At 40.7% G+C, this 13506-nt stretch overlaps 1 protein-coding gene and 1 long non-coding RNA gene across 4 annotated transcripts in view; one reads left to right on the top strand and one right to left on the bottom strand.

Moving 5' to 3' along the window:
• Positions 1-3294, top strand: part of ACTC1 (actin alpha cardiac muscle 1) — a 7711-nt gene extending 4417 nt beyond the window's left edge. Inside the window, exons 4-7 of the mRNA XM_072115422.1 lie at positions 975-1136; positions 1679-1870; positions 2385-2566; positions 3011-3294. Coding sequence (XP_071971523.1) covers positions 975-1136; positions 1679-1870; positions 2385-2566; positions 3011-3154 — 680 coding nt within the window. The 3' untranslated portion in view covers positions 3155-3294. The remainder of the gene's footprint in view (positions 1-974; positions 1137-1678; positions 1871-2384; positions 2567-3010) is intronic.
• The window catches only part of LOC140069577 (uncharacterized), a 105038-nt gene that overhangs the window by 11633 nt on the left and 79899 nt on the right, over positions 1-13506 (bottom strand). Inside the window, exon 4 of one of the 3 annotated variants that reach the window (XR_011848812.1) lies at positions 195-303. The exons of 1 other annotated variant lie outside the window; for it this stretch is intronic. This is a non-coding gene — a long non-coding RNA (uncharacterized lncRNA). Of the gene's footprint in view, positions 1-194; positions 304-10954; positions 11114-13506 lie in introns of those variants that run through there. One more of the 3 variants, XR_011848809.1, reaches the window with a different exon arrangement.

Here is a 13506-nt window from a genome sequence, read left to right as displayed (position 1 = left end):
GTTGTATGAACCCTCCAGTTTAGGATGGACCATCTAATACAATAGACGATTCCTGACTCTCCCTTGACCACAGATGTTGGTAGAGGGAAGAGTTGGATATGTTGGGCTTCAACATGGCTAAAGCTGTTGTTTCCACCAGACTCACCACCAGAAGTGGTTTGGACATATGTCTGGACACATGTAAGACTTACATACAAATATATGGAGAGATTGGAAGAGTTAGCTGTTGGCTCAACCAGCATTCTCTTTTCGTATCTTGAGTATGTTCTTGGAAACAGTCAAGCATCTGACATCTCCCTTGACCTACAATGTAGAGAACCACATTAATGCACAACTATTTTTATTTTTAGGGTTAATTTATATTATAACCATTTTAAAAGCTCATCCTTAAAAACAGCTGCACAAGATAGGGTCAACAAATTGACAGCAAAATTATTTTTTTTCACTCCAACCCTGCACCCAATAATACATCAAAGTCAAATTAATTCATTGCGAGTTGAACCAGAATGCGATAGGAGCTTTAATCTTCTTACCACTAGTGACACGGGGCATCTCGTCTCCGAATCTAGCCTATTTAGTGCTACTGAAATACTGGCTTATATTTACAGGAATAGCACTCGACAGAGGAGGGGTAATAGAGTGCTGTGACCCCACTCTGGCTTGTGGAGTACATAGGGCAGTAACATCCATCTGTTATATAAATAGCGGAGGGGAGAAGAGCTGACAAATCCTTAGTACCTCTCTCGCCCCATGTATGTTATAGAAATGCATATTCCTAAAGCTTTTATACTAATAATAATAGAGGGACTAGTAGGTTCCTATGATCATAAATGATATACATTGATACCCAGATAGTCACATTGTATTCTTTGTCATTAGCATTGCTATTCTATCTATCAACCTTACCCAAAAATAATCTTGTATCATGTCCTATTGTCCATAAATATGCTAATCTATACATTCTACCTCCGCAGGTATCGTCCTTGACTCCGGTGATGGTGTCACACACAATGTCCCCATCTATGAAGGGTATGCTCTGCCCCATGCCATCATGCGTCTTGATCTGGCTGGCAGGGACCTCACCGATTACCTCATGAAGATCCTGACTGAACGTGGCTACTCTTTCGTGACCACAGGCAAGTTGAATGCCGTTTCTTAGTATTCAGGAATTTTCCGAGCTGTAGGGCCTGAACCTCAAAAGCGCTTAGTCTCATAGCCATGTCAGTTTGTGCAAAAAAACTTACAGGAGCGATGATATATACGGAGCTAGAGTATGTAATTTGCTAAGCCTGAGGCGCACAGTGCATATTCCATGAGATTTACAGCAATTTGTTACTAGTTCACAATCCTAATATTGCACATACAGTACTGTACAAATCCAATTCATGTCAGCCAGGGGCAGAATTACAGCTCCATCCTCCCAGGAGACATCTAATCTACGCTTACCTTCTTCTACTAACTTGAGATAACTTGAAATTAGACATTTATTTCATGATATCTAGAGAGGTATCTGACCTCTCATTATACAGATAGCAAAGACAGTCATATTTTATATCTAGACGCCCAAAAATGACATTTTAATAGCCCCCAGTGCGTCACTGTGCCATAGGGCATTGGATAAAGTTATGATGGTAATAAGGAGGTTAGTTCAACATTTTCATCTATCTCACCTTAACAGCTGAGCGTGAAATTGTTCGTGACATCAAGGAGAAGCTGTGCTACGTGGCTCTGGACTTTGAGAATGAAATGGCAACCGCTGCCTCATCCTCCTCCCTGGAGAAGAGCTATGAATTGCCCGACGGTCAGGTCATCACCATTGGAAATGAACGTTTCCGTTGCCCAGAGACCCTCTTCCAGCCATCCTTCATTGGTGAGCCTCTATACATATAACCCTTCATGTCTCTACATTATATCAACATACATTTCATCCCTTACAATACACATTTGTTTGATACTTGATGAACTCACAGCCCATCATATATATATCAGGGTCTCCTGACTCTACCATGATGTCCAAGAGAGAAGGATCACGTAGCTGAATTTTAACAATTCAGATGGTTATGTTCTTAGTTGAGATAAGCCACTGTCCATTTGTTAAACATTTCTGTAGGACCACATTTTAAATCCAGCCTAGTTAAGAATAGATTTATTTTAAAGAGCATGAAATGACTTTCATTCCATGGATCTCTGGCCAACATTAGCTGCAACTTCAACAAAGACCTTTTTATGATCTGAAAGCCCTTACACCTGCTTTGAGCTTTGGACAGTTGCTTCCCAGTTGGCAGAACATATTATTTTCAGCCTCGAGCACCAATAACACCTGTTCTACCCCATCACTATATACTCTCGCTGACAAAATGTGGCTTGCTTCTTGTTGATCATAGGTATGGAGTCTGCTGGTATTCATGAAACTACCTACAACAGCATCATGAAGTGCGACATTGATATCCGTAAGGACCTGTACGCCAACAATGTCCTGTCTGGTGGTACCACCATGTACCCAGGTATTGCTGACAGAATGCAGAAGGAAATCACCGCCCTGGCCCCCAGCACCATGAAGATCAAGGTGAGTGCTGAAAATGATCTTCTTCTTTATCAGATACTCATCTCATTATGTGACCAGCATATAATATCCAAGCTTATTATTGGAATATTATGATTAATATTATGTTTAGAATATATAGAACTATTGACATGATACATATATGGAAGACTATAGTCTTAAGTAGGTTGGTCAGAGGATCTGATCATTGGGACGTTCTTCGAACATCAGGGCTCTCTGTTCCACTCTGAAAGGTCTTCCACTCTTTATAAGTGTATAGGACTGATGGAGATGCTGAAGTCCATGCTCAACCTCATAATGAGTGGTCTTCCAATGGAGGCACAACCAGTGATCAGAGACTTTTCTCTTGTCCTACGAAAATTGAAAAACTTGTAGATGATAGACTTAAAGGGGCCTCTTTGTGTGGAGTTTCGGCTATGTATTTACTGTTCTTCCCTCTTCCCACAGATTATTGCCCCACCTGAGCGTAAATACTCTGTATGGATCGGTGGCTCCATCCTGGCTTCTCTGTCCACCTTCCAGCAGATGTGGATCAGCAAGCAGGAATACGATGAGGCAGGACCCTCCATTGTGCACAGGAAGTGCTTCTAAAAAGTTCACCTTTTCCTTCGTCAACATATACACAGTACCTCCAACTCAGAACAACAAGGCATTGGGCAGCCATTGTACAGTTTGTTTACACTCCATCATATTTATTACTTTATAAATAAAACAGATGCCGTTATCAAGTCCATCATTTCGCCTGTCTTATTTTCCTTGCCAGGGAGGTTAATAATATACAACAATATAATAGGAGACGTCTGATCTAAGGTTTGTCAGTTCTATAGGAAAGTTGAGTTGAAGGCTACCTGGCATACTGTATCTCCAATTCATTCATACGGATGTCAGAGACGCAGGTTAGAATGGAGAGTAAAGAAAAATCTAACGGGACTCACAAAGTGCTTGAAGGCGTTGGAAGATGGAATGTCCTTTTGTTACAGAATTTGTAATATGTGAAATAAAAGATGAATGGTAAAAAAAAACATTTCTTTCAATTCGCAAAATATTTTGTCATATATACAGAAAAAAAAAATTAAAATGTCATCTAGCAGTCTCCAAAAGCTGGATGTCCACAAATCGTTCAAAGGTGGATATCATAAAAGGCAGAAGAGTAACCCAAGACAAGACCTCATGACTAGTCAGACATTTCTAAATGTCAATATATTCAGAATGGTGGGAAACACATCAATGTGTCTGTAGACTAGTGACAGAAAATTAATGCAATGTCAATTTTTCACTAATTCTTTACGCAAATGTATATTTATGCCCAAATACATGTGGACATGGGGGCAATCCATCCACATCTATACTAAAGAATAGGTCTCCAATCCTCTCTCCCTATGAAAAGTCTCTCCAATAGATTATGGACCTTTCTGGAACATCTGGAACATGGTCGTCATCTTGGAGGCTGCCATACGGAATCTAGGGCTTTTTTTTCAATGTAAGATCAGATTTTTCTTGCCATGCACAGGAAAAAGATAGAGCATGCCAGGCGCTATGGAGAGGGGAGCACATGGCAGTATGGAAGTAGCCTTAGCCCGGTCGTGGGAGGGGGTTTGAAATAGGTGATAAGGAGTTTCTGTCTGTCTTCTTTTCCTTCAATGAGCAACTCAGCACTCAAGTAGGATGCGGTGAATAATAGTTTTATTTACAGATGTGTAATCCACAGTAAAACACTAGAGACGCTTCCAACGACAATATAACTGATACTCATTTGCCTCTCTATCTGCTGCCTGTCGCTTTCAGAGCTATCTTACCCTCTTTTTTATTCACAATGGGTCAAATTTACTTAGCTGGTCCTGTCGTGAACCCCGATTTGGACGGTCCGACGAAGATGAAGTCCGGCGTGATTCACGAAGCTCGTGCGCCCGAGTTCCTGCATCCGTCGCTTCACCGCTGAGGTCCGCCGGAGTTCACCTTCTTCATCCCGGTGCATGGCTTGCAACACAAACGGAAATGTTAAATCACCCGCGTAGTCAGAATCCGTCAGATTGTCTGACGGCCCATCGCTCGATTTGTGTCGTGTGCAAGCCGGCGCCGATGCGCCAAATTCCCCTGTTAAATGCGGCGCTAAACTGAAAACGTCGGGAAACCTGACGAACATGTGCTCCGCGGACCCTTAGTAAATAAGCCCCAATCTGTCCATGAGGAAGGTCATATTATTGACGGAAATGTCGCTAGTATTTTACTGTGGATGGCACATCTGTAAATAAAACGATTATTCACCACATCCTACTTGTGTTCTGAGTTGCTTGTTGGATTGGGTATAAGATGTTGTATCCTACTTTGGCACCACACAAATTTACCAGGTGTGACATGTATTACATGGATATATGTCTTCCTTTCATATTCTTAAAAGTATTCATTGGTGGGTACAAGCTAGTGGCACAGAATGAAGGTCATCCCGGTGGCGGCAGCTTTCGAACTGCTCGGTAAAATCACTGTACAGTATTGTATTGTATGGCCAACCATTACCAGACATACTGGTGAAGGAAAGTTGACTTCTACAGGCAGTGGGTGCAAAGGAAGGCAGCTCCCCATGGCCACTTGTTGTGGTAAGTATAAAGAGGAGCAGGAGCTAACTCCAGAGTCACTTTCGCATGGTTGGCAAGTAGTCCAGACCAGTACAAAAAGTCCATAGCTTGGTGTTGATCGGCAGCTTGGTGAGGTGGCACCACTGACCTACCTAGTTGCACCTTGAATGAATGCTACTAGATGAAGTACTTGTGTTACTAAAGGATGGCAACCAGTGTCTGAAAAACACTGATGATTTACTGACTGCCTTTCATCTCTGCTAATCTATAGTCTACCAATACTGCTCTATACAGTACGTACGTGCTACACACAATTAGAAGTCACACAGTAGGACATACTGTAACCTTCACAATACAGCTGGCTGGCCTTCTGTTCCGATACAGCTAAGACTTTAAGCCAATGCATATGAATTAAGAGGATATTACAATCACTCTCTTGATATGATGTACTCTGAAGGTCCTTTGTGAACCTCTGTTTCACATCTGCCATGTTCCTGGTGACCTCTTGATGTGGCTAGAGGACTGAATCACATGGCCTGAGAGCATTCAGTAATCCTGTTACCGAGACACAAACAAAACAGTGGAAAGCTGTGGCCTTTATAAACCGAAATCTTTGCTCAGTTGTCCACATGTTAAGGTACTTGCAAATAGATGACAAAAGGTGTTTTTCTTAAAAATTAAAGAATAATAAATGGATTATAAATAGTGTTTAGTGGATCTGGGCATGTTTGGGCACATGCTGAACACTGCGAGTTCGGGTCCCCGAAATTCAGTCAGAAGTTTGTGTTAGGGCTCAACCCCCACCGGTAACACTTGCAACTGGTGCTGTCTGCTACTTACTCTATATGTCTCCTGATAATGTCATCCTGAGAGATGATCCTCGTATTAAAGGTGGATGTGAGTGTTCGGGTTTGGGTTTCTGAACTGAACTTTCAGGTTTGGATTCGGCTGAACTCAATGTACACAAAACTGAACAGGTCTGCTTATCCCTAATTATAAATGTCCACATTTTAACATGGAATGAGCTGGTTTCATTGAAATGTTTCAGGATGACCCCCGACCTAATATTGTATTCTTTATAGAACAGACGCTACGAGAATGCTATGACATCAAGAAGTTGGCCGCCATCTTGTAAATTGCGAGTTGGGGCCTTCAAGTATCAAACAACTCTCAAAAATACTCAAATTTGGAGTTAAATATTTTCCTAATATCTTGCTTAAAGGAAATCGACCATCGAGAAACTACTTTCTGAAGTAGTTCCTGATGCAGATTTCCCCTTCCTGCAGCTTCCAGATAGGAGATGCCCAATCAAACTCCATCGACTAACTTCTTTAGACCTGGCTATCTTCTCTCAGTGCCTTTAAACAATCATATATTTTTTTAGAACATGAAGACCAAAACTTAATGCTGTATTCCTAAGCACCCAGCTCTATCATCTTCACATGGTTTGAGAACTTGTGACTGGGAACTGAGGAACATCACATGAGCATCTACTGTACGGAAAACTAATATAAATCAGAGAATTAAACCAGTAGTGACCAAGACAGTGTTTTCAGTGTTTTCTTGGTTATATTCTTGAAATAAAGATCATATGTTCCATCACGCACAGTCTCAAAATATTTTCAATATCATTTTATGTAATCAATGTTGGGTTTCTGCTCTCTGGAAGGGATGGTAAGGGGTGGCGCAATCCAAGCAAAGCATAGTTCTGACTTCTCCAATCTCCTCCTCTCGTGAAATACACATCAGTTCAAAAAAATGTAAATATATGTGCCGAATATTTGTCAAAAATCTATCCAATGATACCAAACGCAGCCTCCTACCCCCACACTCTAGGGGTAGGGTAGGGGGCAACATTAAAATATTAAATAGGCACTCTCATGTCTTATTGCAGGTTCGGAGTCTCCAGGAAAAATTGCATTGATTCAATCTACTGTACAATTCAAGTCATTTTTATTGACACACTAGATGTAGCTCCTGGCATTGCCCGGGGTAGTAAATAACTATAACAAAATAGAAATACAAATATTTTATCTGTCACTGACTGTCAGTCCCTGTCACAGTCTGTCTGTCTCTCTGTCTCTATCCATCTTACCTCACATATTACCTCACACATAAGTGTCTTATACTCATTGCCTATAGTAACCAATCACAACTCAGAGCTCATATTAATGACCTGTGGCAGAGCAGCAACCAATCACAGTTCAGAGCTCATATTAATGACCTGTGGTAGAATAGCAACCAATCACAGTTCAGCATCCAACTGCCACAGCAGCAGCAGACAATGGCAACTGCATATGGGGGTAATAAGTGGATTTTGGAAAGCGCAGGGTGAAAATTTTGGCTCAAAACCGCATCTATGATGTTCCCTGAGTCAAAGAGAGCGGCTGTGCAAAATTTGGTGACTGTAAACGTGACGGTGCAGATTCCTTTAACAGACATACAATCAGCTTTATATATTAGATATGATTGCCTGTAATTTCTCTGATCTCTTGAGAATTACACATTGCATCGAAAAACGAAAAAAAATTGACAAATATTTCTTAAAAATCTACCCAATTATGCTAAAATTGACCCTGTATTTTCACCTCCTAGGGGTGAGGTGGGGCGAATCAAATTTTTCATGTAGAAACTACATTTAGTGTAACCCAGGAACAACGATGTGGACACACAAGTAGTTTTCTTTTCTCTTTGGGGATTGGTGTCATGTGAGTCTCCACCTTAACTTAGGTTTCCTCCCCTCTGATTTTGGATTTTGGATCTAACATGTTGTTATCGAAATATTCCTTTTTTTCAATGTTTTTGCACACATTTTGATTTTTGGGTGATTACAGCGCCATCTGTCACCCAAATTGAAAAAGGCCAAGGTCAAATCAATGTAATCTTTTTGTTATACCCTGTATATAGAGTCTGATGTTTCCCTACAAAATATCTTCTACTATAACCGTATAGGTGTGGAAATTTATCAGCTCATCTGAAGGGAAATCCATCATGATAAACCAGAGACATTACTCATAGACCCAGGTACCAAGACTGTGGTCATCTTCTTATATTTGTTTATCCATGGCCTCCTTCCTTCTAAAATCAACTTGTAATATTATGTTAATGAGCTACCCTAGCCCTCAGAAAATATACATATTTGTATACTCACATATTAATAGACTCTTACACACATACACACATTTATACACTAATGCACACACATTAATGCACTGACATAAATGTACACTGTACAAATAGGAACTTGAGGTTGGTAGAATTTGTATGTAAGTCGGAATTGGTATATTTTATCATTGTTACTCCAGAAAAAAAAAAATTTGGCCCCTGTGACAACCGGATTTTCAAAGTTTTGTGCTGTCATGGAACAAGGATTATCAACAAAAATTTATTACAGACACCTTACAGCTGATCATTGCAGACTGGGACTATAGTAATGGATCCAGAGAACTTCACCAGAGGTCACGGGGGGCAGAAAGGTCAACTATAATTAGGGGTTGTCTGTAAGTTGGGTGTCCTTAAATCAGGGACTGCCTGTACTTATGATATGGAAACACAGATTCTCCCATCCCTTGTGATGTTATGCTGAGACATCAGTAGATTTCTAGAGAAGAAGAGAAAGCAGAGAAAATGTAAGTACATAAGAGGCTTTTAAAGCAGATAAGAGACCCTGTAAGACAGTACAGAGCAGTATTTCTATTTTTAGGATGTGATGTACTATTTTTGGATTTTGTAGCACTTGTTACTTAGCCTGTTTCATTACTGATATACAATAAGCTATAATCTTATCCAATTTGTTTAAACTTGTCTAAGGAATAACTCTGTTTAGACATTTTTAATTAAAACATTCCTGATTCACCAACATTTTCATGTGATTCTGAGTTTTGGTTGTTATTTGCCTTTTTCATAGCTGTCGCTAAGAAATAATGGGGCAGATTTACTAAATCATTAATCTGGTGCCCCCTTTACGGTCCCGACAGAGTGCACCAACTTTATTTTGGGGCATCTAATATATGGGGCGTGCAAGACATTTCAGTTGGGCACTGCATTATAAATGTGGTGCATGGTCCAACTGAGCACCCAAACACCCATTTCAGTGCCAAAATTTGTGTCACATGAAGAATAGTTCAGCCGATCCAAAAAAGGGTTGTGTTTTACACATAAGTGGTGCGGACACTTCTTAAATACCTGTGCAAACAGTTTGCACCTAAAAGAATGTACAAAGTCCGACAGAATAGTGGCACAAGGTGCTAAGTAAACGCTAAGTAAACCCCAATACGTTGACTCAGAAGGCAAAGAACAAGATAAAATATGAACCAAATATAGGAAAATACCCAAAATGTATCAATATAACTTACCAGTACATTACCTGGTCACTGGTCTTGTGCACAACCAATGCTCAGCCAATATAGGAATGTGAAACTCATGATATCACTAAAAGAAACCATCACGGCTACCTAAAGTGTAACAAGTGTGGCCATTAAGCCATCGTATTTAGGAACAACATGAGTGTCAGATCATACACATAAGCCTTCAGAAATGGTAAATATGCACATTGCATGTTTAATAGTTGGTACCAAACATTATAGGTGGTCCATGGCCACCCAAACCACCCACATAATTTTATACTGAGAAGGACCTTCACCCATTAAATCCTCATACATCTGTTCCTGCTCTCACTACACATGTACACAAGAGCCATTTAGGACCTTTAAAGGTCCTCCAAATGTCCTGAAACCGTAGAAGAAAAGCATGCAGAACAGACACAACCTCCACTCCTCAAGAAGTTGATTCTAGTATCATATTTAGGAAATGTCTCCAGACTCGTAGGGGCTGTAATATTCATACAGCCCATGGCTCATGGCAGTCTTAATCAGTTCCTGAGGCCAATGTTTGGTCCATTCACCCTACATTACTATACATATAGGAAAAGTCTCTGCACGTGGCCATGGTAGAGCAAAAAGTGAATTGTGACAGGAGAAATAATATTTGAAAATGTAAAAATATTTGAAGATTGGGGGCAAAGTTGCAGTTTTCTTCATCTGGCGCCCTCTATAGTGATTGGGTAGTAAATGTGGCGGAAACTCAGACTAAGCCAGTGATGGGCAACTTTTTGAGCTTGGTGTGTCAAAATTCGCCAAAAAACCGAGCATAACTCGGGTGGTGTGTCACCTTGACAAAAAAAAAACATAATTTTGTGATATTTATAGTTTAAATAATAAATATGTATAATTATTTAACTTCTAGGGTACTTAAATCCTAGGTTGTGTGATTGATCCTACCATGTACTACAGTATGACAGTATATGAGGATTTTCCACATCTATTTATTACAATGGCTGGACAATCTCTCAGCCTCCCGGCTACTGCACCTGGCCGTGTAGGAGCCGAGGATGAAACTTAACTCTCCGACAGCCGCGTGTCACTGAAAATGGCTATGCGTGTCAGCACTGACACGCGTGTCATAGGTTGGCCATCACTGGACTAAGCAGTCATGAGATAAAACTGGCGCAAACTCTTCAGAAATACATTTACAAGCGGTTTGCACGTTCTTTTGAGTGCACAGTCAGACAGAAAAGTTGTGCAAACGCTTTGATAAATGTGCGTCGATTATCTGAATGGAAGCCAAATTTATACACAAATGGACAAATGGTATAAATTTGTGTTTACCGATTTTCAGGACAAGCAACAACGGTTTGGACCGAATAGATTGTGTCGCTGTCAGGGCAGTGCAGGGGGCGCCATATTCCTGAATAACGGGAGCCACAAATCCTGAATATGGTGCCCCCCGCACACTACACAAGCAACTGCACATAATACAGACTGCACTATCCTAGGTAAATATACTTTAATGGGTCAAGGGTCCCATATTCTGTTCCTAAAATGATGATGAATGTTTATAACTTTTCGTTGTTGTTGTTGCTTGTGATCTTCGAAGTTCAGAAACTTGGAGAGATGTGGAAAAGAGGAAAAAAGATGAGCTGAAAAAAATGAAATATAAATGAAATAAAAAGATATAAAATAATAAAATTTATATAATGGAGACAAAAAAATTTTACTTAAAGGGGTTCTCCTGAGGTGGAAAAACATGGCTGCTTTCTTCCAAAAACAGTGCCACACCTGACCATGGTTTGTGCAGGTATTGCAGCTCGGCTGTATAGAAATAAATGGAGCTTAGTTGCAATACCGTACACTACCCATGGTCAGGTGAGGCGCTGTTTTTGGAAGAAAGCAGCCATGTTTTTCCACCTCCGGAGAGCCTCTTTAAGACCTGTGTGTTTAGAGGTTTTGGTTTTTTTAAGCTATATCACAGCTATAGGTGAATGTTTAATATTAGACTATGTAATAAATGGTTTATATTCTCTATTACCGTACTTATTGGAAGTTCCCATCATTACAATCTATGTGCAATGCTTTTAAAACCTAATCATAGGTGCTATTTTCCCATATGAGAGTCTTAATTTTCCAGATGAGCTTTTAATCCATGCAAAATATTGCCCCTATCAGTATAAATATGCCAAATATTAGGCGATGTGTTAGGCGCAGAATCTCTCGAGTGTTATTACTGTCTGTGTTGAGTCGGTTACGAGCTACAAATCAACTAATCTCCTGGACTAGGTTAATTCCCCCATGACCCAGATAGATTCAACTTCTACTTCGAGGTTCCTTCATGGAGAGAATGGCACATCTGGATTAACCATTACACACAGACAAATCTAGTTATACAATCAGGCAGAAGTAAGAGAACGGACTGTCCCGTACTTAGAGGAAATTAATCTGTTAATATCAATGAAATCTGATGTTTTCAATCAAGTTTTTAATATCCTGTATTATCTATATACAATGAAAGAGTTATCTGCAAAGAGTTTGTATGTTCTCTTGTATGTTTGCCAAATCGGTCCCTGTCCCCAATGGGGCTCACAATCTAATCAACCTACCTGTATGTTTTGGAGTGTGGGAGGAAATCGGAGAGCCCGGAGGAAACCCACGCAAACACGGTCTATTGTTCAGGTGGCTAAGTAGTGCAGTGTTTTCTAGCTTTATTGGTATGTTCCGATAAAGCTAGCGATTTAACACTGCTATTACTGGGGTAGGGCTACGGCACCCATCCAGACACCAATATCTCATCATTAAAGGGATTGGGTGGTCACAAACATTGCCTTTAATAAGCCTTTTCATCAATAACCAAAATACACCTTAATTTATTGTTATTAAAAATTCATGACCGGTTTAGACATAATGGGGGTCATTTACTAAGGGCACGATTCGCGTTTTCCCGACGTGTTACCCGTATATCTCCGTTTTGCGCCGATTTCCCAGGATTTTGGCGCATGCAATCGGATTGTGGCGCATCGGCGCTGGCATGCACACGACGGAAATCGGGGGGCGTGGCCGAACGAAAACCCGATGGATTCGGAAAAACAGCCGCATTTAAAAAAAAAAAATGTGTCGCGGAACTTGCACTTACCTTCACTCAGCCCGGCTCGGTGTATTCCAGAGCGTTCCGGGGAACTTCAGCGCAGCTGGTGGACGTCGGAGGAACTGCCTTAATAAATCCCGGCCGGACCCAAATCCAGCGCAGAGAACGCGCCGCTGGATCGCGAATGGACCTTGTAAGTAAATCTGCCCCAATGAAATCATTTATCACCCCTTACCTACTTTTGTCTCCCCCCCAATCCCCTTGGTAAAGATCAGGAGTCTTTCCGCTGACTCCTGTCGTGCTTGCGTGTAGCCACTGCACATTCTGGTGTTCTGGATTCAGCCAATTACTGTCCTCAGTGGGAGCTGAGCATGAAGGGATTGCAGTCCTTTTGCATGGCGGGACGGCCATCTTTATAGCCCAGTGTGGTCCAGGTAAAAAAAAACGATTTTAAAAATAGCTTTACACAAACATTTAGCCACAAAATACGGTTTATATAAACTTAATACATGATAAACAGACCCCTCTTACTAAAGTCTTGTCCTCCTTTGCTTATGGCTTTGGGGGTGTCTCTTTTAAAAATGACTTTAATGGGAAGTGAATTAGGAGGGCCCACTAAAGGGGTTTTCCAGGAATATGAAAAACTGCAAGGAGACTGATGCTTTATTCACCAAGTGGCCTCCTCTGTCCTGGAGTGAAGTCTACTGGAAAAGAGAAGTGACGTCCCGTGTCAGAGGAGGTCACTCATTGGATGTAGCAGGTTCTTTTTATCCCTACCGCAGGCCTAGAAGTTTTCCATATTCCTGTAAGTAGAACACATACAATGATATTGCCAGACAGTAGAATTTACATAAAAGTCAGTATTGCTTGACAATATATTTTCCTTGAAGCTTGACTGGGTTATATTCTACATATATTTATATTGTTGGTGTTGGTCATATGTAGTGAAGAAAT

Source organism: Engystomops pustulosus, chromosome 7 (genome assembly GCF_040894005.1).
Source record: "Engystomops pustulosus chromosome 7, aEngPut4.maternal, whole genome shotgun sequence".
NCBI classification, from domain to species: domain Eukaryota; kingdom Metazoa; phylum Chordata; class Amphibia; order Anura; family Leptodactylidae; genus Engystomops; species Engystomops pustulosus.
The sequence above is the reverse complement of the archived record's forward strand: the minus strand, read 5'-3'. Positions and strand labels throughout refer to the sequence as shown.